At 39.9% G+C, this 26,584-nt stretch overlaps 2 protein-coding genes across 2 annotated transcripts in view; one reads left to right on the plus strand and one right to left on the minus strand.

The window, feature by feature from the left end:
• Positions 1 to 11,915, minus strand: part of ulk4 (unc-51 like kinase 4) — a gene marked incomplete at both ends in the record, with an annotated part of 69,140 nt that extends 57,225 nt beyond the window's left edge. The window contains 16 exons of the mRNA XM_083990312.1: positions 4,794 to 4,872; positions 5,500 to 5,546; positions 6,040 to 6,257; positions 6,368 to 6,428; positions 6,774 to 6,866; positions 7,034 to 7,082; positions 7,214 to 7,283; positions 8,368 to 8,483; positions 8,715 to 8,834; positions 9,384 to 9,459; positions 9,667 to 9,750; positions 10,073 to 10,174; positions 10,812 to 10,974; positions 11,066 to 11,205; positions 11,380 to 11,479; positions 11,778 to 11,915. Of these exons, the coding sequence (XP_083846438.1) occupies positions 4,794 to 4,872; positions 5,500 to 5,546; positions 6,040 to 6,257; positions 6,368 to 6,428; positions 6,774 to 6,866; positions 7,034 to 7,082; positions 7,214 to 7,283; positions 8,368 to 8,483; positions 8,715 to 8,834; positions 9,384 to 9,459; positions 9,667 to 9,750; positions 10,073 to 10,174; positions 10,812 to 10,974; positions 11,066 to 11,205; positions 11,380 to 11,479; positions 11,778 to 11,915 (1,656 nt within the window). The remainder of the gene's footprint in view (positions 1 to 4,793; positions 4,873 to 5,499; positions 5,547 to 6,039; positions 6,258 to 6,367; positions 6,429 to 6,773; positions 6,867 to 7,033; positions 7,083 to 7,213; positions 7,284 to 8,367; positions 8,484 to 8,714; positions 8,835 to 9,383; positions 9,460 to 9,666; positions 9,751 to 10,072; positions 10,175 to 10,811; positions 10,975 to 11,065; positions 11,206 to 11,379; positions 11,480 to 11,777) is intronic.
• A 9,599-nt stretch (positions 11,916 to 21,514) lies between these two features.
• The window catches only part of trak1a (trafficking protein, kinesin binding 1a), a 35,588-nt gene continuing 30,518 nt past the window's right edge, over positions 21,515 to 26,584 (plus strand). The window contains exon 1 of the mRNA XM_083990222.1: positions 21,515 to 21,714. The gene's annotated coding sequence lies outside the window, so the exon portion shown is untranslated. The remainder of the gene's footprint in view (positions 21,715 to 26,584) is intronic.

The raw sequence follows: 26,584 nt of genomic DNA on the forward strand, positions 1-26,584 counted from the left end.
AACAAGCTGCTGAGGCCAGAGCCATTGTTGCTCTTTGGGTATGTTCAGCCCAGGTAAGGATTGATTTCTCTCAGCCAAAAGGCATCAAGCCCTCAGCCAGAACCATCACCCCCGGCAGAAGGATCTCAGGAAATTCATGACTGGCCAGCCGAAGCCTGTATCCTACCCACAAATGGTAAAAATGGTAATTATACATCAGAGACAGGGATAAATTAATAGGGCTAATATTGATGATATTTTTGTGTTTCATGTTCATGCTTTCTGATGCTGCTTTGTCATTGCTAAATTCCTGCAATAAAAATTCAGCTCAAAAGACAAGAGAATTGTTATCCTTATCTTTGAGTCTGTAAATTTTATTTAATCGTCTACTCAGTCAGTACCTGTACAGGTCAGTACCTGTTAGAACTTGCGAACTGACCCTTTAAATGGAGAGCTGGTCCAATAGGAAGCCTTGGTAAGGGGCTGTATACCGGGGATCTAAAACCTCCTATGTATGTATCACATAGTATCTCTCACTCACTCTCTCACTCACTCCCCTACATGTTTCTTTCACACTTGCTGCTTTTCTCTGTCTCTCACCTTCTGTCTCACTTTCTCATTGTAGGGTGAGAAGTGGTAACAGTCTGTTTGTCATGTTCTCTCTCAACATATCTTTCCCTTTCCCTAAAAGGGTTATTGCTTCCTTTTATTTGTGCCCAAGAACCATAGTGTATCCTCATACTGATCCTTCTAAGACCAAAATACTGTATCAACTGGAATCTTGAGCACGTCTCAGTACCATCACTAACAATTTGAGATTAAGGCAAACTGTTTTTTTAGTTAACCTAATTTAAACATATTTATACACAGACTATGAACTCACAAAGTGTTGTGCCAACATTAACCTAGTATGTTAATGGTACACATGTGCTGCTGGGTTTCTGCCTATTTCCCACATTACTGCTCTGCCCTCTTTCTCTCTCTCTCTCCCCTCCTGCACCGAAACCACTAATAACATAAATGGCTGAGAGGGGAGTTTAGATTCTGGGGTGTGTTTGAAACTGGCCACACAGCTGCTCTCAGGCAGAGGGTGCTGAAAGGCACCGCTGTGCAACCAGCCAGAGTGAAACAGCAAACCGGCATGCAGATGCATGCACACAACTATTTTCCCCCAGAACACATTATCATTATCTCAGCATCAACACTCCCTCAGATCAAACGATGCACATGAAGGCCCACACACAAAAACATATGCACTAAATTTACATGCATAAACACTCAAATAATGGCACAGAGAATAAAAAGATGCACCAACACAGCACCTACAAGTTGGGCTCATACACACAGATATGACAGATACAAATGTGCACATGAGCAGTTACTGTGTGTCTACACTTGGGGCAGCCAGATGTGCGAAAGAACACAGAGAGGAGGGTAAGACATATGAAGAAGAAAGAGACTCAAATGTGACTTCAGTGATTTATCATATAACACACAAGGTTTGTTTCTGCTGAGCTGAGGGAGGAGACACCCAGGTTTCCTCCTTAATTTGCTCAACTTCCCAAATTCACATGTTTGCTTTTTCCTGAGATGACCTATGATTGACCTTTAGATGTATATTTGACCTTTTGTCAATATGTTCTCAAGTGGATCATGACATACAGTACAGTATGTGACAAACAGGATGGCAATGCATCGCCCAACTATACAAAGCAAGTGTATGCCTTCTATTTGAACTGTTTGTTTCAGTAATGAACTAAACACCTAATTTACATGTTGTAGGATGTAGATTAGAACAGCCCTCTGAATACATGTTCCTAAAGATTGTTGTGAGCTGCATTCAAACCAAATATCCTCATGGATCAACCTGCACAGTAAGCTTCACAGGCTAAACTGCATACAACTTTATAAGTGATGACAAGTGAAGGAGAAAATGTTTTCTAGTTGGTTTCGAAGACACAGTTTCCCCTAAGTCGCATGGGAAAAGTTGTAAGCTTGAATTAGTAACATTAACCTGGAAAATGTTATTCTTGTTTAATTATTTTTGGGAGAGACACAGAGAGAGTGATGGATAAAGACAGATGTAAGAGAAAAGAGAGAGCAGCAGACAATCATAAACCATAGAGTAAGACAGGAAGAGAGACAGAAAATGAAAGACAGGTGTGTGTGTGTGTGTGTGTGTGTGTGTGTGTGTGTGTGTGTGTGTGTGTGTGTGTGTGTGTGTGTGTGTGTGTGTGTGTGTGTGTGTGTCGGGTGGTGGGGTTTGGTGGGGTGGGGGGTGATCGAAGCATATAGCAGTTACCATGGTAACTAAACCCAGCCCTGACACTCCAATCAGCAGGACTGCAGCGGGAGAACCCCTGCTGAGATGACACACACACATACACACAAATGCAAGTATATCCCTACAACATAAGAATATGCACACACAACACAACATTTGCATACACACATTAATGGGAAACAGAATAAAGTAAAATACACTGGATTCCACACAAACATTTCTCAAAAAAGCCCATGCACACTTACAAACACACACACACACACACACACACACACACACACACACGAACACCCATGCACACAAACAGAAACCCTGCTGAGTATATAGAGGGACACATATGGTCGTAGACAGAAACCGACAGACGCACATACACAGACACAAACGTACAGCTTTGTCCTTCTCTTTAACAATTTGCCATCCAATGCAAGCTGTAGGGAGGTATAGAGGGTAGCGGGAAAAAAAATGTTCCGCCATTTGTCTTTAACAACAGGCGCACCGAAAAAACACTGCTGTGCCACAGTCAGCCATTTTGTAAATCGCCGTGACGACTTAGTAGCAGTAAAGTGTCAGAACAAGTGAAGAAAGAGAAGAGAAAAAGACAAACCAGGGAAGGCGCATGTGGAATCAGAACTACTGTAGCTGGATGGATTTCATTCAGAATAAATAGATGTGATCGAGAAGACGAAGAGATAAAGAAGAGAAGAGAGGAGGTCGAAAAAAGAGAGACAGGGGAAGGGTGTTTAGATCTGTTCAGCATGAAAGGATCAAATAAGGGAGAGCGGCTCCAGATCTCACCACCATACTAAACTGCTTTTACGTTGAATTAGTTCAGCACCGCACTGTTTGAATGTGTGTGTGTGTTTTCATGTGTATGTGTGTTCAGGGAGCTCAGTAAGGCATTTGAATTGGCTATGTGTGTCTCTGTCAAAAAGACTTTGCGTTTTGACAAGTGTGTCCTATTATTGTACAGCACTTCCGTAAAAATGATTAAGGGTATAACAGTGATGTAGTTACATTTGTGAGTTTATAAGGAACAACTAGATAAAACTAGACTAATTCCACAGTCTTGGAATAAATCATTAATGTAGATTATAATGTTAAGTTTTTCTTGAAACTGTTTAAGAGAGGAGTTAATTGTTCAATTGTACAGTCATTGAGAAAGTTGCAGTTTGCATTGCTGCTTCTGAATTGTATTGCATTACAATGAAAAGGTAGGTATGTTATTTAGGCAGCCCCCATTCTCTAAGGTCCAAAAGTTGAAGTTGACAAACACTGAACATTATAACCTATGTGAAAATGGTATTTGTATTATACTAGATACTAGGACTGCATTTTTTTTTTAAATTCAGTTGACCTAATAAATTGGAAACACTATCTGTGAATATACAGTATGTGCAGCAGTTTCACTTGCATCATTACTGAGCCTGTAACAAAGAAAGTCCATTATAACTGTTACAGGCATCATCTATATAAATGAACACAAACTCTAAAATCAATACACAATTAAACAACTAAACACAACAACAAAAGATATCCAGTGAAGACTGCCTACAGGTTATTACAAAAGTAATGAGAGCATTGCAAAAACGCTTCATTACCTTCTTAGTATCGTAAGTTTGAATTTTACATTGGGCTGGCCTCCACAACTTGAAATGTTTCTTTGAGAGCAACAACTTGGTTTTAAGGTTAAGAGGGTAAAATTAGGTTCAGGCTAGGGTTAGTTAGGGTTGGGGTGATTAAGGTTCGGGTAAGGGGCTCAGGAACGCATTGTGTCAGTGTGTCCACCTATTGGAACACCAGAGTGTGTGTATGTGTATGTGTGTGTGTGTGTGTGTGTGTGTGTGTGTGTGTGTGTGTGTGTGTGTGTGTGTGTGTGTGTGTGTGTGTGAGTGTGTGAAAGAGAGAGGGGAGGGGGAGAGAGGGCTGAAGAAAGACTCATTGTCTTGTAGCTTTTCAATGCCACCTGCTGGTACACACTAGTATTATAAAGTTAGAGTGGACAGAGGCAACCACTCCCATCCTTATACTATGTTTAACTAAAGGTGATGTTCCTAGTCATGACTGGGGAGAGGCTTTTCAGTGACATTTGTGCATCTAAGGAGAACAAAGGCAAAAGAAATGTCCAGAAGAAATTACTTCAGGATTAATAAATATATAAATAAAAATGATAGATTTGCTCAGAAGCATTAGCCATGAAACAATTCATCAAACTGTATGTAATATTGCACTCACTATTTTTATGTTTTATGAATGTTTTAATGCATAAGTCCTGCTTTCACCCTTCTGGTGATATTAATATGGTGGGCTCCTGCTGGTATGTACAGCCACCTCATGGCACAAACTGGTACTGCAGCTTTGAGTCCTCAACATACTAACGTTTGGGAATACCCTTGTTAGACTAAGAGACTTCTGTTAGTGTTAGACTTCTACAGCGCCAGATTTGTACTTTGTAACGTCAGCCTGAAAGAACCGCACCAATAAACACGAACTTGCCATGGATACAATACAGAATACAGTGTGTGTTCAGTACCTCAGAAACAGGAGTGTCCTCTCCAAGTTCAGTACAGTGCAGAGCCAGTAGACCCATCACTCTGAGAACCTTGCTCCGTCTGGAAAACATTTTTTTTTCATTGATTAAGTTTTGTGTTGAGTTTTGTTGTATATCAACACACGACAATCTAAAAGAAAAAAAAGTCCTGATAATATAGATTACTGGCAAGAAGAGTATACACTTCAAATTCATGTCTAAAGCTTGTACCTCCAAACTAAATTAGTAATAAAATCTTTTCAAACACCCACTTTCCTTTAGTTTTCATAAGACACTATGTGTCTGTGTTAATAGCAGTAACTGGGTAACACTAAATAGGAAACCTCTTTTTTTCACAGTTCTGGAAGAACTGTAAAGAAGAGAGAGAGAGTAGGAGACTGATCAAAGACACATCTTTGTGTGTGCCATCTTCCAGGTGCTCGTTTGTCTGTGATGTTTATTACTTAAGTGTAGTCAAAAAACTATTTTGGCTGTTATGTCTGTGCACTTTTTTTGCTCAGTTTTTGTATCATAGTGCAGGTCTGTCAAACCTCTTAAATTCCTGGTATCACTCAGTAACTTACATCACCTCCAATGAGAATTTTTGTTGTTTTTCTATGAGTCAGTGGTTACAACTTCTCCAACATTCCTGCAAAGACGCACTAATGTGCTCCCTATCTAGAGAGAATATAACCATATTTGTACTTACACATCCCAGTTAGGAGCTTGTCGTAATTGCTGTGTCAATACTGGAAGCTGAATGAAAGAGAATGTATAATTAGAGATACATGGAGAGAAAGCCGAAACTAGATTTGTGTGAAATGATCATATGTAGCAGTGAAATATGGCTTTTAGTTGAATTATGCCTATTAATAACCTTAATTCAATGTTATGCTTGTAATCATCATATCAGAGATATGGTAAGTAACCACTTCATGTTACATCTTTCTGGTGACAGTGTTTTCTAATTTATAAATAAATGGCTGGTATGTACAGGTATATAACAGAGGGAGCACAAAGGCCATAGAAAAACTAAATTAATAAATAATTATGTTGTGTTTACAAACATACAAACTGAGAAAATAAGGTTATTTTACTATCTCAGTGTCACTCAGCTAAGAGTAAGGACTCCCACACTGCTTTACAATGTTGTGGTCTAAAATCTTCTTTAAAATACAAAAATAAACCCAGCCAGTAGTGATGCAACAATATTTGAACAGGGAAGCTCAGAAAATCCATGTTTTCCTACCAGTGTTGAGTTAATCATCCTGTTAGCAATGACTTTATGTCCAGCCACACAGCAGAGGTAACATAGCAGGTTGAGTCTGGAGCGAGTGGCTGTGGAGGCAGGAACAGTAGGAGTGGAGGAGGACAGAGGAGTGGAGGGATTCTGTTCTTCAAGGGATGAACAGAGCTGTAACAGGAACACGTTCCAGCCTTCGCCACTCAGGGACTTTAGCTTCTCAACTAAGGAGAGGAGAGGAGAGGAGAGAAGAGGAGAGGAGAAGCTATATACTGAGAACCTTTGGATTTACTCTACACTAAATTTCTCAATGTTGACCCAAAAACAAATATACCTGAATGTGCTGGTACACAAAGGGTTTTAGGATCGAACCGCACAGAATGACTCTTAGCAATCTGGTGAATGGAGAGAAACAACGTGAAGTCTAAATTCCCATGTAACTATTTTTCTTCCTTCCTGTTAGCTATTTATGTATAAAATATTTTCTATTATAATGACACGCATATTGGCTATGAAATAGATGCAGTTTAAGTATATAAAACCACTGCGAAATGAATGACTATTTATTGACTTATTAATTGTGATGAGGGTTGAAGCGGTGTCTGGTTTTTCATTTCATTGACTGTACACAGTACTTTTAATGTATTTGACAAAAAATTAAACTAAACTAAACTAAACTAAACTAAACTAAACTAAACTAAACTAAACCATCCATACAAATGCACTGTCCATACAAATACCTTGGGGTTGTCCATGACTGGAGTGACAGTGAGATCAGAATGAGTATGGAGAAGAGTTTTCACACTGGATGTAAAGTCAGTGTCAGAAGTGGCCTTGAAACAGGGGGGAAAAAGACAGAAGAGAAGAAGAATCAACCTCAGCAAAAGATGGCATACAATGATGATGATGCACAATGGCTTGTTGTCAGTGTGCTTGTTATATATGTTATCATTACTGTATGAATTACTGCTTTTTTCAGATTTCAGAGTATATGGTATACCTGTTGAATAGGGGTCTGGTTTGGAGAGTCAGCGATGTTACAGGTCCTTCTTGAGTTGGCAAGGAAATGACAGAAATGTGAGAATATCAAGCTATAATATAATATAATATAATATAATATAATATAATATAATATAATATAATATAATATAATATAATGTAATGTGTAGTTACTGAATACCTGAGCAGAAAAATGGCCTCAGTGTTGTCATCATCCATACCACTCTTTGGCCTGAGCTCTGATACATTATCTGGAGGAAGAAACACACAGGACACAGAATCAAGATTTTCTGTGGGATGCTACTGTATGACACATACGTCTGGAAAACATGCCTAGTGAATGCCACACAGGTGAAAGATTGAGCTCACAGACTGAATTTACACAATAGGAACAATACCAAGCAGTGACAAATCCCAAGGTTTGCAGTAGAGAGGGAAACAATAGGACAGAGCCAAACTGGCTTATCTAGAAAACCAGGTAACTACAGTTATGTTTATACAGACAGATCAAACTGAGAAAAATAAGGTGGTAAATGAATGCAATCCTTACTGAATAATCTTTGCAGCACAAGTTTGCCGGTTGTGCCATTAAAAGTTACATATTTACAAGGCTGCTGCTTTGAAACAGCATTGCTTATAGGTAAAAGAATAAGGGTTTAAGCCATGTAACAACCACAAACATGGTCCACACGCAGAGGACACATAAATTATGGCTAACATTTCAACCCACGTTAGTAACTTAAAGCAGATATCAGCTTCACGGCCGTTTCGGCTAATGCTGCGTTCAAGGCAGGCTTTTGAAACCGTAAGTTACAGCTTCAAGTCACAACTACGACTTGGTAGCGTTCCAGGTAACCCGTAGCTCGTGTTTTTACCATCCTGTTGTCTGTGAAAGTTCCCTATAACGGCCACTCGTAACTTCCGACCCGTGAACTCGTACCAGATCGAACTGGTATGACTTCACAGGAAGGAAAAACACAAAGTACGAGTTTCTTTGAACGCACCATGAGTTAGCAGCCCCCGCCCTTGTCAGGCATCAATTGGTCCTCGTGCTACGTCACCACATTCACGCGCATCCCTTGGCTGCACACACAGCCCTTCATGCCGTTCTCTCTCCTCATTGGATAACACTTGTATCCCACAAGGAAAATTTTCTCCTCGGGTTACAGCAGAGCAGAGTGACGGAGAGACTCGTGTTTAGGCTGAAATACTTCATGTAAGTGATTGCTGACGGAAAATAGGACTATTTAGGACTTATATTAACAAAAACATTCCACTGATATCTGCTTTAAAACAAGCAAAAAATAAACACACAGACATCAGTGAATGTGTTACCTATTGTGAATGACTTATGGGACTGCAGCGTGGAGCATATCTGTTGCGCCCCAGTAAGCTTGGGGTCATCTTCTGCTTTTGCCTGCCCGTCCACTGTTCTCTCCTTTCCCACATTCCTGTCCAATATATGCCGGTTTTGTGAGGCTCCACAGGTAGTGTGTCTAACAACTTCTTGGCCATCAGTCTGTCTGCCACTTGTTGCAGTTACCATCTGTGATGAAATCAGTTTCTCACACATCCTATGGGCCGGCTTGGTAAAGGTTAAGTGGCTGTTGAGATGCTCATCAGTCCGTGCTTGATATAAACGGTCAGAAATCCTAGTTTGACCAACTTCCGCAGAACAATACATTTTCTCTGGATCTCCTTCTTCATCCCCCTCTTCTCCCTCTCCCTCGTCTTCTTTTTCTTCTTCCTCCATCAGTATGGGTGTCCAGAAAGAATGACTGAGCAACTCTGGCCAGTCCACCCTTAAAAAAAAAGAAAAGAAAAAAAACATAACAAAACTAAACATGAGAAGACCAAAACATTAAACTATGGTCATAATGCAATGACAATGAGTATTCTTAAGTAATGCAACATTGAATTTAAGTAAATTTCATAGAGACTCTCTAAATGTCGATTGTTAACCTTTGTAAATAAAACTTGATTGACTGACATTAGAAAATGTGTTTAATTTTATTGGAGGTTCAAGAACATTTGACTCTTAACACTTAATCTAGAGTGTGAAAAAATATACAAAAATAGCATCAACAGCAATTTGATGATGAGCTAAAAGTACAACATACCTTGAAGATAATTTAGCTAAAAACAAAATTCTGTGTTAAAAGTTAACATTATGGATATTATATTGTTTGCACCCATCTATTCATTCATTGCTCTCGTATTGTCATTATAAACAAATCAAGTTAGAGGGTATCTCAAGATTCCCAGCCCTGATGTGATTAATGTGGTAAAATGTTGCAATGTCAGTATTAACAGCAGCAGTAGAATAGTGTGTGGGTGTCGATAAACCTGACCTCTCATCTGGGTTTTTTCTGAGCAAGCGTTTCAGAAGATTTTGAAAGTCTTCACTGGGAGGGTCAACAGAAAACACTGTAGCAAAGAACAACAAAAATATTTGTATAATTAAACAAACACAATACAGATACTCTAGAACAGCAACATGCAAGACAAAGCTATTTTCAACAAGCTATTTCACTGCTACTAACACCGTCGTTGCTAAATAGCAACAAAGTTTACATCAGATCACTTTATATCAAGGTGAATGTGAATGAGTGTGCGTACATGAGTATGTATTACCTGTCTGTCTGGGGGGTGGTGGTTCCTGATATAAAACCATCTCTTTCAGTTCAGTGTAGCTATCAGAAGAGAATGGAGGTTTACCTGGGCAACAAAGACAGTTGAGGTTTAGGTTAATGATAGTACTGTATTTTATAAAACCTGCTGTACTGTTTCACCTTTTTGTAGTTTAGTCTTTCAGAATTGAGTCATCAATTTTTACTATTTTAATTCTATGTCCTCCTAATAATATAGAATGCTCATCATCTCAATCCCCATGAATGACGAGTGCCCACTAAATAGTAGTAAAATAGGAGGAAAACATTCTTATACGAATACATACTGATGTGCACTTGAAATATGAAATACAGTATATCATATCATATTCATTGTATGCATGTGTCAGCATGTGTGTGAATGTAGATACCAGTGTACATGTAGTAGAGTATACATCCAAGAGCCCAGAGATCAGAGCTCATACTGGTATTTGATCCTTGCAAAACCTCTGGAGCACTGTAAGTGGGAGAACCTGAAAATATACATCACAACCATATGGTAATTTGGGAGAGAAAAAAATGGTAAAAGAAGACATTAATCCTCATGATAAACAAGAAACAAAGATGTACGATGATGAGCTTTGGTCAAGTCTATAAGTTTTGTATTCTTGGCTTTCATCATCCGGACTGTGATGCTAATTAAACCAATTTATTCAATTACTGATAGAAAGTGGGATCCTTAGTTATCAGAGAATATAATTCCTCCAGACATGTTCTCAGCTTCAAGTTTCTGACATGATCACCATGTTATAACAACAACTACTCCATCGCCTTGTTGCTCCTGTCATTTTGAATTCACCCACACAAAAAGTGTTTTTGTTATGACCTAAAATACATCTCCTGTTGTTGCAAACCCGGGCATCTGGCCAGTATTCTTCCCCTGAAGGCTTTTCCACCCTGTCTGTCACATAAAGTCCTTGCTGTCTGTCCATGTGTTTTCCAGCTGCTAATTTGTTCCCCAAAGTATATATAAGCTCTATTTAACTATCTGTAGCCATCAAAAAGTTTAATATCTTTAGACTCCTCTTTGCTAATCTACTGGTTAGCTTCTCCATCAATCAATAATGCAGTACAAAGAGAAGCAACATGATTAAAAGATGGTCATCTGACCTTGTAATCTTTTCCTCATGTTGTCAAAGTTCTCCTTGCTGTCTCTCTGCCCGGCCTCCTCAGATGTAGAGAGCTGGGAAAAGAAATCCTCCAGTGTCTCTCCTTCTGCCTTGGACTGACAGAAGTTACCAAACTTCAGGCTGCCACTGCCATCCAGTAGGATCTATGGATGACAAAAGGAGAGTTGGTGTATCTGCAGTATAAGGTGATGGTCATTTTTGCTGTTACGTTGATACACACTGTGACATACAAACCTTAGCAGGGGTTAAATCTGAGAAGATTATTCCTAATTCGTGGATGTACATCAGTCCTTTGACCAAGTCCCATCCAAACCGCCTCACAACATCTTCAGATAGACATCCATCCTGACTAATTACAGACTCCACTGAACCGCCTAACAAGGATTTTTTAAAAAGCGAAAAGGGAGCAAGCATGAGGGAAAGAAAAAATATGAGGGAGAATCCTCTAACAAATAAGTTCTCAGTTCTCAGCTTGTATAAGATGTATTTGTCACAGATGAAATTAATGACATTAATTGCATTTGATAAAGCCAGAAATAATTACTGACCTGTACAGAGCTCCACTACCAACCACAGGTGGTTACTTGTTTCATACCACTCATAGAAGCAAACTATGTTCGGATGATCCAAGTCATGGCTGAGACGAACCTAACATGGAACAGAAACAGAGCATTACACATAAACAGTAAGTATTCTTTAATAGAAAAATGCTTGTGCACAGCATCAGTCAAGGTGCCGGTATTGTGGCAAAAGTGTAACATGTATTACAAGTAAGTGTTCTTTATTAAAAGACTACGGCAGTAACGCTAGATCATTTGATTACACTTGTATAGTATAACTAAGGCCTCATCAGGCTGCATAAAACTAAAATAGTAGTAATACCTAAAATAAATGAAAACATGTCTCTATTGTGTCTCAGATAAGTTTAACAAGTTTAAAGCAGTACATGGTTAGTGATCTCAGGTCTCTTCGCCTTGTTGGTGCATATGATGGCCACATAATTTAGATTGCCCCTCCTCCTTCCTTTATAGACAGTAGAGCTGGTGCCTGCCCCAAGCTCCTCATACAGGATGTAGTTTTCCATCAGCTGTGAAAAAAACAATTATTAGAAATTTCAAAATGAGTTTGTCATCAAAGACAAACAGAAGCAGATAAGTGTTAGACATAAAACAATTAAATTGTTGTTGCCATAACACTACATTACAGACCATAATTATTCTATTGATGATTACCATTAAATTAAACTTATTCAAGTTGTATATTCTTACAACACTAAAACAGATTGTGTAGATGTATACATATATAAATATATCGTTATTTGTTGTGTACTTACGGTACAGTCTTCCTTTTAGTGAACTACGTTAACCATTTAGATCTATGGACATAACATAGTAGCTAGTTTTACTCTGTGGGTATGGTTTGTGGAGGTGAACTGCCATTCGCAGCTAACCACCAGACAGGACTCTATTGTGTTGTGTAGTTAGGCTATACAAAATAATCTTTGAGTGGAGAAGTTGGCTTTTAAATGTGGAAAATATACTTGAACTGATGTCAATACTGTATGTGTTCAGGGCAACCGCTAACTTCATCGACTATTTCGGCGGCAGCTCGCTTCCAATGACACAGAGCGAAAAAAAACAAGTCAAGTCACATGTCACAAACTGTTATCAACCAGCTTTCAATCCCTGAAAAGTTAAAATTCGTGTTTTGTGTGCTTTTCCCCACAAACTTACTGATGAATTACCTGCTTTGAACTTTTTACCTCTTCAACGACGCGCTGTTTGTTGGCGGAAGAGCGGTGGGTCACGTCATTCCAACTGGAAGAGGGGAGTCTGGACCTCGTCAGATAAAATGAGGAAGAGTCCTACCCACCAAAAGTCGTTAAATATGTATAAACAAACGTATGTTTGTTTGTAAACTACCTCCTAAACTACTTTCACTTACACGTGGTGCACACAAAAACAATGGTTTACTGTAAGAGCTGTACTGATTTTTTTTTTTACCGGGTCGCCCCGAAATGGCATATTCCAGCGTTGCTAGGACACGAGAGTGCATACAACAGATCGCCATTAAAATGTAGGGACATTTTAAACGTAGGCTTTCACATGTGTTAGTTGCAAATCCCACAATACAGATTAGAGACTTTATTTTTGGTCACATTTTACATGGGTTTGGATTGTTGTTGTCTTGTTTTGTTAGTTGTTTTTCCTCAAAATTAAATTGCATTCATCCCTTTCCAAAAACATTGTTGTGGTGCATTCAAATAAATAAATAAATGCACAATACTGTATGGGCCTATGTTTTATGGCTCACCGTTTTTTATCTAAAGTGCTCCTCACACACACTATCTGAGAGTAGAATGACGTAATTCATTGATGAGACCGGTAGTAGGACACAAGGCACCCGTGACATCCTGAATGGATTTCATGCAGTCTTGTCTCATGTGCGGTTTGAACGTTTACAATCGACAAATCAATGGTAATTCATTAGTAATCAAATCGGGATAAGTTAGTCAAGTAGTAGTAATAAAGTAAAACATAAATAAGCCTAAAACCCACATAAATCAAAACAGAATATTATACTAACCTAAGAAAATATAATGAACAAAATAAACTGATAGGCTATATGATTAAAAAAAGAAAAAACAGTCTCAAATTGGACTGGGAAGCAATGAAGAGCAAGTTACAGTGGATATCCTCTCAATACAATGAATGAATTTACAATGAAAAACTTCCTAATATGTCAAGTTATACAAAAATACTATAAGAGCACAACTTCCTCTGATATCATTTTAATGTACAAAATAAAGGCAAAGAAATTCATTTAACATACTTTATTCAGACCTTTCCTGAGATAGCAGTGTGTGTTTATTCGGTGATTACTTTGGTAATGTATGAGCCAACCACTCCAATATTCGTATTTCTATCAATATCTCCCTATTTGAATGAGCACCTTGGATTTAAAAAAAATAAAAATAGACTACTGTATCCACAGTGATAAAACGGTTTCTTGTCACCATTAGTACACTATGATATAATATAATAATAAAAAAACAGAAAATATTGTTATGGGGGGGGAAAAATCTACTTCAGGTCAGTCTGGCTGTGAACTTGTGCTGTGATCTATGTCAGGTCATTTAGGGATTTGTCATTTCTGACCAAGTTGTTCATATCTCACATTACATACACTGTCCAGGCAAGCAGAAAGTCTGTAGACTGCTTTTCTTTTCTTTTCTTTAAAATTATTATTATTTTATTTTAGGTTATTTGCTCCATCAACACGACCAACCAAAACCGACAGATGAATGTTTGCTTTATTTTGAAAACACTCAAACCGGAAGTACGTCCACTTCTTGTCTACCTTGCTCCGCTTAGCAGCTTTGTTTCCATCAAGTGATTCTGCGTCTACTTTCTAAAGGGAAGCAAAAAAAGAAAGAAAAAAAAACTCAGTAAAGTTGTGTAAATAGGCACAGTAGAGCTGACTGAATCACATCCTCTGTGTTTGCCCGGTCACTGGGCTTGTTTTCCGGCTGATAGCGGGGTGATACCTCCTGCACCGGGGTCGGATCGTAGCATTTCGGCTCATTTTACATCGGCAGCAGATAAGTGAGTAGTGAGTGAGTCGCACTGGGTGAACCGACAGTAGTAGCCTGTAGCAGCGAGTCACCTAAACAGAGAAACCGGCTTATTTCGTGTCCTCGGGGGAAGTGTGATCTGTCTACTGAAGCGGTAAGAAGTCTTTACAGAGTTTCACACTTGTATGTAAAAAGTTTGATGATCATATGATGATACTGGAGCAGGTGCAAAGTAGCTCTCAAGAGTTAACTCGTGTTTTAACGCTTTATACCACCACTAGCAGTGAAACTGGTTTATTTTCCTTGTCGCCTACATCCATTGAGGATTTAAAGTGTGTGGCTCAGATGTGTTTTTATTTAAATCGCTTGTGTGTTAGGCAAAGTCCCGGTTATTTTGCATGAGAATAATCAGCGAGTCTGATCTGTTGCCTCTGTTTTCTGGCCACGCTTTGTGTCCCACTCAGTAGTGAAAATGTCCAGCCCTTTGAGAGTTTGTCACAGCCGCTTGTGGGCACTTTTTAATAAGATTGATTTCAGATTTAGGAAGGCCCTAATCCTATCGCAGTAAATCTGCCTCCACTCATTAAAAGTGACTGAAGTCCCCTCAGTTCCCATAAGCAGTCTAGGCATATTAGAGGCTGCTGCTACCTCTCAGAAACTGGGCAAACCATTCCCATAAATGAATTACCAATATGAATGAAATAGGACTATTTTAAAGTTTTTGTAAGTCAACAACTTTTTTTGAAAGTGTAAACATTCTCCAAAGAAAAATTAAACACAGGCATGTAGCCTATCTCACACACCATAAATAAATATGCTTATGTTTTTCACTCAAAGAAATCCTGCACATTGTGATGCATTCATATTTTTAACATCCCTACATGTTTTGGCCACCCTTTAAAAGTACTGAGAGGTCAGTGATTTTCATTTACCTCAGTTATACAGCTGAGGAGGAGGGTTTCTCAGCCAGTGCTGCTGAGAAGCTAAATAAGGCTGCAGTTAGTTTTGCCAAGGAACAGCACATGATCTGTGGAGGGCCTGCGTACTGTCTCTCTGCTCGGACACACAGCCAGCCAGCCAGCCAGCCTCACTGTTAGTACAGAAGAGACCTCTGCGAAAGTTCACACAGCCAGGAGCTTGAAAGAGATAGCTCCAATTTCTGGCAGATAGAGGCACTAACACATAGGCTGTGGGGTGTGTTTGTTCTTCTCTGACCTCTGTCTCACCCCCCCACAACACACACACACACACACACATGGTAAATCACTCAACATGGTCAACAACATCCATCCTATACATCCATCCGTGCCGGGTTGCATGGGGCTGGAGCCAAAGACAGCAACATACAGACAGACGCCAATGCTTTATTCAAATATTCATCAATATTGATCAGTAATGAATGACAGTCTCCAGCATGTTCTACCCTGTCAGCACAGCACACAGAAAGACATTTAGACTAATGAACTCGTATGAATGTACATTTATTTGAAGGACAGACCAAAGGTTGCTTTTATGATCGGTATTATCTTCAAAGCGCTTTTACTGCACACTCCTGTGAGAAGACATGTGTTTTATGGGCTTATGGCTCTCTGAAAGAATAACACAAAACAAATTAGAAAAACATTTCTTTTCTCACTAGCACTAACACTCTTCAGCCCTTTGACTGGTCATGTGACTTTTCCTACATTAAAATAGCAGCTTCCTTCTGTCAAACTTCCTCAGCCAGAACTGAGAGTGTGTGTCCATGTGAGTGATAGTATCATATCTCTTTTGTCTGACAAGAAGATTTTTAGATTTCAATATTTGACAGAGACGATGTTGTAACCCCAATTAATCTGATGCAAGTGCAGACAAGTGTGTGCAGTTTTCTCTGTTGAACTTCGTTGGCAGTTTGGTCGTCTCTCCGACGCACCTGGCTCTTTTGAGGTGTTTTGAAGTTAGATTTTAGTGTTTGGCAAATAATTCGTTGCCATATGTTGGAGAGTGCTCAGGGTGAGAGGCCAATGAATGAGAGAAGGAAAGAGAAGGTTTTTTAAAATTAATTCTTCATCCTTCTGCCAACACGTGCTTCATTTACCATCAACCAGTCACGTCACTGAGCTGTAGTGATGTGGTTAGTGAGACAAAACTGCTTTACTCAGTTTGTAGAGTTGAAATGTTGAAATGAACAGAAAGGCTTGGTCGTACTTAAACTTGTACCAAATAATACTCTAGAAATGTGTGTTTACAATGATAACACTTTTTTCTGGGTGACATTGGGTGGATTTATGGTGTGTGCAAGATAGACAGAGAGAGATGTCAATCGAGCTCTGTCTGCACACGCCCACGCTGTCCTGACTTTATTCAGTGAGGATAGACTGTTATAGTCAATAATAAGAGCAAAGAGCATCAAGTAACTACAAATACGTGTTGGTGATCTAAACACTTCAGGTAGGACTTTCACATGATCTGATTTAGACGGAAAAGGAGTGGGGATGAAATGAAACTCAACCCAACCAAGCTGGAGGGAATTGAGGAGAAATCTGAGACCAGGCTGAACACATCAGATGAAACCGTGGTCAAGTAGGTTCACGCTAAGAATCAAAACCTGTGTCCTTTGTAACATTTAATCACACAGTACCTGGACATCTGAGTTTTATACTGGTTTAAACATGGCTACTGCGTAATTAAGCTGTTTTAATACCCAGGAAAATGTTGATGTCTCAGTTCCTACATATACAATAACGTATAGTCACCATGGTGTTGTCATGGAAGGACTGAGCTGAAATATGGAGCCTTACCCGTCTGTCACTGAGGCTCTGACCTGTTTCTCTAGGCAAACAGAGACAGTGTTTCTATAACATGCCTTGAAGCAGTTCTTCAATGTCCTGACCCTGGAAGGAATCGCCCCCCCCCCGAGTGCTTTATAGCAAAGAACATTTACAGGAAGTTGTTTATGGTGTACGCAGTGTTTCCTGTGTTAGAGTCGTGTTCCAGCTCACAGCCAGTCAGTCGGTCACAGGCTGTGTGGACATCCTCTAACAGACACACAGCCACCGGAGACGGCTTTACATCAGCATGTCCTTCTATATGCCATTAACCAGGTCACACACGGACACGCACATCACACTGGAAACCAGCCCTGCTCCCAGCCAAAGTGGTTTACACTATCAACTACTGAAAGTAAGGAAATCCCCTCAAGCAAGGACAAACCGCAGCGCTCTGCTGCCAGAAGTGCTGCACAGGCACACGTATTGTGAATTGATATATTGACTGTTACTCTGCAGTGTTAAAACTTTTAGGCAAACTTGTTACAAGTAGTTTAAGCTTGGTGCTGCAGTTCTGTTCTAACTAAAATTTGGGTTTAACATCAGTAGCAGTTTTAGCAATTCAATGATGACGAGTCTTCCTTTAGATTATTGTAAAATGTAAAATATGCACATGTCATCAAAAGACTCGTCCACAAGCACTGCATTTTTGTCTGGGGTGCAGTCTAAAATTCATTTCTTGCGCTTTATTGCCACTTGTGTCTTGATCAACAGATGGTATTGTGGGTGTGAAGCAAACACACTTTAGTCACTGAACAGCTGGAGCTGCAGCTAGACTCTGTTTCTAGTCCGGTCATGTAGTAGGAATTAGCTTTTGTACAACAGCCAATCATGGTCAAAGAGGGCAGGATGATCATCACTTCTATAAACTGAATAAACATGGTAACACTCCACAGAAACATACTGTAGTACAAATGGACAAGGATCTAACGGGAAAACATAAACAGTCGTTTTAGATCAGCTTTTAATTTGCATTTGTTATTTTCGGTATAAACACCATAATACTGTTGAGTTGACTGAATTCCTCACTTATCAGTGCATCAATCAACAGATAGTTTCACAGGAGGCTTGCGTGCCATAGAAGAACTGAGCATACGAACACACACGCGTGCACCGTTACTGATCACTTGTATTGCTCTGTACAGCAAAATATTATAATAATAATATACCCTAACCCTTCTGATTTGGTCTTTAATCATCTCGTCCCGTGGTTCTGGGAACCCATTCAGTATTTACTTGTAGGTTTAAAAAAACACGTTTGAAAATTGGTATCGGCCTGTTTTAGTCTGATGTGTGTTGTTTGTGCAGCCAGTCTCAGGCTAGAGAATGACGAGGTCTTATGATCTAACAATTTTAAGGAGGTCAGGTTGCAACACCAAAACAGTCAGACCGCTGAGTTGGGCTTGACTCAGTCTTCAGGGTTGACCACAGCTGTAGATGAAGAGACTTCCAGTGACAGTGAAAGACGTTCAGGTGGTGTAAACTCCTCTAGGCGCTGGGAATAAATGTCTGTGGTCAGTGTCGTAATGTCCATATTGTTGTAGGTGGAAGCTGATAAAGAGAAGGTGTTGAGAAACATTGATATATCACGTAGACTGGGTTAAGAATAAAAACTGTCTAATGGTTTCACTAATGGTGAAAAACTATTACACTTAATAGAACAAGTGGAGTTGATCACTTATGATCAGATTTATTAATTATATTGATGAATGCTTTTGTCTACATTGAAAAAAACAAATCAATAATACTGAAGCTGTTCCTACTCTCTATGTTACCTGACAAATGTATTCAGTCAGAGTATCGTCTGATCTTTCCAAAAGGGCCCAAAGAAGGTATTAAAAGGTTTTAAGTTTAAAGCCTTGTGTATTTTGTCCCGCCCACCTTATGTGGTGATGTTTAGTGTCAAACATGGTATCAGAGCAGGCTTACGTAAAAAAAGAAAAAGTGGGATTGTGTCGACAGTGCTGGTTGCACACAAGTCCAGTCCTGTTTAATCCTTTTTGGTGGAGTTTCAGTCGGCTCCATCAGTCAGCCCTCTGCTTTGTTTAACCACGAACCAGGTATTAAAATACTTCTCTGTGGCTTTAACAAAACCTTCAATGGAGCTCGGTGAAAACCCACTCTGTGTGTTGATATGTACATTTCTTAATTGTCACATCAAGGAAAGAATAATAAGAAAGTGAAGAACCACACCTTGTCCCAAGAGGAAAATTGCATTAACCATTGTGTTCTTGAGCTTTTGCTCCATCAGCCCATTGAAATCTTTCACTTCCTCTTTACCCAACCTTGTTGTTGTTGCCTCACCGGGGAACAGTGCAGGGTGGGAGTATTGTGGCCATAACACATTAGATCCTGGTAATGCTGATCCTGGTTCTTTTGATCTTTCCTACAGCGCTGTTTTGTTAGCAATACAGTAATTATAATGATGTCATAGGCGCTGACTGTTGTGATACCATTTATGTTTGAGGGTTTATGAAGGAAAATGTTCTACTGCAGTCAGATTACAGTTTCAAATCTTTAAAAGAAAAAAAAAAGTTGTTTCTAACTTTTCCAGCCTGCTACAGTCATCATCAGACAGGCTCGGGTCCTCGCCTATAGAACAAACATGTCATGGCAGCAGTTTGTTGTCATTAGCAACAGTGTTTGGGCATTTGGATGTCCTCCTAAATAATGGAAACTGCATGACCCAAATTTTGCTCCCCACAAGGCATTAGGTTCTGACTCAATATGTCTAGGAAGAAACTGGGCTGGAAAAAAGAAAAATGGTGAGAAACTGATGAATGTGGATGGATACAGGCGAGAGAAAGAACATACAGACAGAGGAGAGAAAACAAAGTTGTGAAGCGAGAGGAGTGGTGCAACACAACCACAGCTGTTGTTTTTTTTTGTTGTTTGTATGAAAGAGAGTGAGTCGAGATGTACATATCCAGCAGCTTGTCTTCAGAGTTGTGTGTGTGTGTTTTGAAGGGTTGACTATTAATAGAAACTTACCCAAGTTCCTGTTCTGTGCTGGGCTTGCAGCGGCTGACTGTGTTTTGTCCGCTTCTTTAGCTCAACGCCCAAGTTACTTCTTATGATGGATGGATACACCTTTTTTTTTTTGTCCTGCAGCTTCATATAGGATGTCTTGCTGAATTAATGTCCAGACAACCAGCAGCTACTTACTCATCCTAGCTCTCGACACATTTCTGGAGCCATTGTTTGATCATGTGTCGACTGTGTATTCTTTTACTCATCTCTTATTCACTCAGATATTTTACATCTGTTTTATACTCATGCTTTCTTTGGCCATATTTATTTGCTTCAATTTTCTTCCTCTTCTATTCAATTTGATTGAAGACTTTATTAGGGGTTAGTAGACATCTGCAAAGCACAACTGCTTCAAAATAAATCATATTTTTGAGGACATTATAATGTTCAGTTTTGGTCGACACTGTGCCTCATTGGTGTGGATTCAAAATTTGAAGCTAAAGTTAGTGATGATATCACTTGACTGCATTTGTTTTTATGTTTCTAATATTTCATCCTCCCTTGTTATGTGATTATTAGGGCAAAAGAAACACCTCATTTCATTGCAGTCAAATCTAATACCACTTTCATTACCCCAAACATTACACACTTTGCATCCCCCGATACATCATCATCCTCAAATTGAATATTATAAGCTCCTCGGGGATATTATTGATTACAGGGGCGTTGAATTAGATTATAAACCTATTAAACTCATTGCAAAGCGAACTCTATCTCTATAATTATCCACACTCGAGCACTGCGTTCTGTTTATGAACCAGTCAGCCATTACACAGATGAGTGTGTCGCTGCAGCTATAAATACTACTGCTTGCAATAACCTAGTGTGAAAGAAAAACATGAAGGGATTTTTCATTTAAAGCATACTGTTCCCACATATTAAACTAATGAGCTTGACTTTTAAACTTAATGTACTCCTGTATGATATGTATATCACACATATTCAGAGTCATATTGTGATATATGTGCCATTTATGACCGTTTATAAGCCATTTATTCCTGTCCTCTTTTCTCTTTTCTCTCTTCTCTCTTATAGGTATGCATTGAAAAGCTTCTGTTCATCCAAGTGTGTTGCTGTGTTTCGTCACCTACTCCCTACCTGTCTTGTTCTGGTGAGAAGCCGTGATCATTTTGTCCACTTCCAGCCTAACACTAAGCCCATGAGGAGAATCCAGTTTGCCGCATTTTTGTTTTGGCAAGTCCGGGCTGTGTCCATGGCTGATCCTGCATTAAATCAGTAACCATTCGGCGCCAAGCTGGACCCAAAGACCCCGCCTCCCCTCACCTGCTCCATCTCCTCTACCCCGCCCCCTAAACAGCCTCTGCAACATATACACACACCTCAGCTGCACGACCCAGGGCTCCAATTGGCAATCGAGGAAGAGGAAGAGGAGGAGTATGTCAGTGAGGCGAGTCTGCCGGCTGCACTCCGGGAGTTCGCGGCCACCTACAGAGATGCAGAGACCATCACTGGTAATGTTACATGCATTATGTCGAAAGCACACACAAACAGAGAAGAACATGCTGGAATCAATTTGAAAACACTGACTCAGCACCATGCATACAGTAAATGTCAGTTATTCACATCTTTCGTCACCCCAGTTTTAACCATAAACATCATAATTTAGCCTAAGAACATGTATCAAATATTAATCATGTTTAATTTCTAATAGAGGAACATGCAGGCTGTGAAATGAAAAGTGTTGTGTGAGTGTGAAGCATGCATGTGTGGCTGTGAGAAACTGTCCCTCTCTGTGACCCCTCTCCTAATGTCACATCCTGTCAGTACAGCAGCTCTATGGGACCTCTGCTTTGTGCATAAGCCAGTATGTGAAAGAGAGAGGAGCTCCCCACGGACTGTGTCTGTCAACTCATTCACTCTTTTTTTTTCTCTCTCTCTCTATCCTCATCCTCTCTCTCCAGTAGCGCAGAGATGTCCAACATCTCCAACATGGGCAGAATTTAACCAAATATATGGGTCAGAATATTTGCTCATTCTGGACAAAATATCTGCCACATGCTTTTAACATGTGATGTCTCATAATAGATTAAACTAATTTTCATACATTTTTAACAATACAGCAGGCTAGTTTGTCTCAACCTGGTAACAATTACTGATGACAGACGACTCATTGAGAGTCAGTTAACAGAGTAGAGCTGAGAAAGCAGTACAAGACTGTGTGGGCATTGAAATAAGTGTTGAGTCCAGCACAGTCTTCATGCAACATAGCTACTCCTCTATTTTATATGGACCCAGTAAGGAGCAGACCCAGTGAAGAGGAAATGGAGCTGAATGCAGCCAAAAGCTACTTCACTTGGGCCATAAAGGTTTCCAAGCACTTGTACAGCACTAGACTAAAGAGTCAGTTCAGCAGTGATTTAAACTATGGCACTTTTCTTTTTTTTAAACTCACAGTAGACAACAGGAAAAAGGCTCTCCCAAGCGCACTCCTTCCCACCCTTCACCATGACCTCAGTTCCTTGCATTATTTCAAGGTCCCTTCAAGGAAAGCATGAAGAAATCTTTTAGCTTCCTATGGAGTTTTCTCACATTTAACATTTACACATGCTTGGCCCTACTGTTCATCCACCTATCCATCTATTCAGTTGCCAGCTTATCTTTTCACAGGACAGGGGCCAGGCCAAGGGGATTTGTCAGCTTTTTTTGTTCTAGTTGAGTTCACAGACCTGTGTGATGGCCCAGCAACCTTTTTACAGTCTTCTTGCTGAAAAACAGTCAAGAATGGAGCGTGAATGTGCGAGCAGGACAGGGTTTTCTTGTCTCATTTTCTTCAAGCTTGGGGAATTAGCAGCGTTTAGCATTACCATAATGAAGGTTTGCACAGATAGTAGTCTCCCAGGGGTTATCATCTGCAGCTATGGATCTGGTCTGACACATTGGGGCATCAATGCTACAATATGTTTTATTTTTTCATTTTAACCCTTTTTTAAGCACCATGACACCAGAGTTTTTTCAGCAGAATCAATTGCTAGATGCTGTGTGTGCTACTGAGGTCCCAAAACTTTTTTTTTTTTATGGTCAGTGAATCAGTGCGTTAATGGCTACTTCTTAATGCATGCTGCTAAACCATGCTTACGTAAGCAGGTGGTGGACAAAGTCAAAGGAACACACACAGCGCAGTATAGTGTAGTAGTCAGTTCAGTTGCAGTTGTCCTGCCAAGTCTGTTTAAAGCTTATTATGCCCAGTTGTGTTGAAACGGTTTGTAAAAGCATTGTCGCTGCTTCACTTTTTTCCTGCTCATGTGCCGAAGCTAAATTTAGATCCCAGGTTCATGAGCGTTGCTTGGGAATTCAGATCTTAATGCTGCTTGACTTGAATCTTTGTTTTTGATCTCGTATTGTATAATAATAAATAATGTTCAGCTCTCCAAAGACTTTTTTTTACATGGTGGTGTCAACGTGTAAAAAAGCAGAAAAGAAAACACTCAATTCTTGATTGCAACTTTCTTCTCAGAAGAAGTTGTGACATGTAAATGTACAATAGTGTAACACGTGTATTTTACAAAGTCACGTGAGGTAATTGACACCCATATGCTGTGGTAAGATCTGCTGTAGTTGTGTGGTTTCAACACTAAAGTCATTCAAGGGCAAGACAGTTGAGGAGGTTAGGTCAGTGCTGCCACCTGCTGGTGTCATATGAGTAAAATAACAAACCTGCCTTTCCATTCAAAGTTTGATTTACAGTAAAAACTTAATGTTAATGTTGTAAGTTCCTTCTTGTCTCTTTATTTCCTTTTGTCTCGTTCTCTGTCTCTCCTCCTTCACTGTCTTCGTCTGCCTGTCCAACTCTCTAGTTGAATACTTCCTCACCCCAGGGAGAGAGTTGGTGTGGAAGTGTGCATGTGTGTACAACTGCACAAAATCCAGTGGATAAATGAGCACAAAAGAGCTGAATGGAGCCGCTCGTTGCCATGGGGCAGTTCCTGGGCTGTAAGGTTAATTCTCCGTGGTTACCGGCCAACGGTGATGTAAAGAGTTGAGTAACTGTGAAATTATGGGATGCTTGGTTGGGAGAGGAGAGAGTGATCAGGAACAAACGGGGCAGGACAGAGAGGAGACAGAGGACTTGAATGAGACGGAGACAAAGTTATGTAAGTGGACAAACAGAGTGGAGTCCAAACTGCTGAGTGTGCTGCCTGACTCTGATCCAATCACGGCATGCAAAACACAGCCATTGTGCAGCGCTTGGTTCTTGTTCACTGTTTGCATCATCACGCACACACACACACAGTAGACAGAGCTAACATGAGTAACATGAGACTGAAACTGTATTAACCCGGTGGCGTCTCCATAAAGTCGGCAAAAAGACCATTTTGTTTGTGCTGAGTGCTGAGTAATTCACTTCTGTTGGAGTAGGGGGTTTTATTGGAGGAGCGTACTCATTCTGTTGGATTATAAATTAACTCGGGTCTGTCTGATGAATACCACTCATAGCCTACTAACTTACACTGTTGCCATGGATACATTGTTTTTGTACATAGAGGTCTGAATGATTTAATGTAGGAGCAGACAAGCTGACAAAGCAGGCTGAGCTGCATTAGTTTGGTTGTTGTTGCAAGAGCCTTTTATTTACACACTGCATGATGACGCCGAACAGAGTCTTGAAAACGTTGATCTCAGTCAGATTGTTTTCAGCCTCAGAGACAATAAACCAAAGAGTATATAAATGTTGTTTGCGTTTTCTCTCTTTGCTACAGACTCATGAAGGGACATTGTCGGCCCGTGACGTTACATGTTTACACATCTGATACGGCCACATGTCCTGTCATGCTCACTACAACACAGCACGCTACAAAATGACTTTGTTAACTTGTTGTACAGCAGGCCTCTATATTTCTTTTGACCCCTGACAAAACCAACTCATGACCATGTGTTGTGTGACCATAAAGCACTGGAATCACATACAGTATAGCCTTTGTACAGCACCCAGTGTCCTGCCCTGTATGACAGCATTTGTAAATGTGCTGTAGCATGGGTGCAGATCCTGGGGGGGTGGGGAGGACATGTGCCCCCCAATAAAAATACCCCCAAATGATTCAAAATTTAACAGATGTATTTTCAGATTTCACATTCTTCACATTTTAGATAAGAAAAGGAAGATGGTGAGAAGAATTGGGGATCTGGAAGGATCGGAGGGAGGTGAAAGATAAGAACGTGAGAAGACATTAAATGCCTGAGACCCTTTAAATTATAAATTTACTAATATACAGTTAAGCAAGCAGTGATATGCGCTGTTGGCTCTTTAGGACAAATAAACCAGAAAGGTATGCACAATAAATGATTCCCTGTGCAGTACTTTTTGAATGATATGGCGAGCCACTAAGAAGTTTTATTTATGGTGGCATGGTATGAGTTGCATATGGGCAAAAAAAAACAACAACCCTTCTTTCCCCCCAATCCTGACATCGGATCGGCACCCCTGTTTTGTAGATGCTGAACAGAAACAAAGTGCAGACCACAGTTAGGCTGAATGTGAGCTGACCGAAGAGTAAAGTTTTGTTGCAAGTTTGTTATGTAATTTTCATAACAGAGTAGATACAGTATTTGTGTAGGGAAACAGGAACAATTGAATGGGTTAGGAAATAGTTGCATAATATTTCCCCTTCCATCAAACTGGTGCCACTGCATTTCCACTCTGAGCCCTCTAGGACCTGTGCTTATGCTTTTTATTGAAGCTAATACCTCGGTGGAGAGTAGACCTGCACTCACATACAGTCAAGATTTACAGGGTTAGTGACATTTGAACACGTTGCTGCTGCTTCCTTACGTAGGTCCTGGGATGCCGGTGATATTTGACCACGTCGACGTACTCTTCTGTATTTCATATGCGTACCCTCTGTGACCAGCGGCGCTCTTCATCTGTAGCTCAGTCTAATTCGGGACAGGTCTGTGCTGCAACTCCATGCAGTAGGCTACTTGGTTGAATGGCTTCTATGGGGGAAATTGGTCCCAATTGATTGCTCACAGTGCTCGGTGTCCTTTATAAATATACTTTTTTTTCCATTAAAAGTGAAGGTACCTAGAGAGCAGCATACACCTGGTCTTCTACCAACAATCCACCAAGTCGCTAAATTCATCAAGGGAAAGTGAGATGCAAGTTTTGCAGATTTGTCGAGCTGTATTTATGATCTTCCATCAATCTCACAGAATTACATTTCTCCTCAAACCCATAATCTTGTTTGTGTGTGTGTGTGTTTTTTTTCTTCCAAAAATCAGATTGGAAGTAGAGTTGCTATGAAAAACACAAGCATTTCTAAAATTAAACATTTTGATCATTGTTTCCTCACTTTGTTCTACCTTTTATGTCTACATGTGACACAC

This window comes from Trachurus trachurus (assembly GCF_905171665.1).
Source record: "Trachurus trachurus genome assembly, chromosome: 16".
NCBI classification, from domain to species: Eukaryota; Metazoa; Chordata; class Actinopteri; order Carangiformes; family Carangidae; genus Trachurus; species Trachurus trachurus.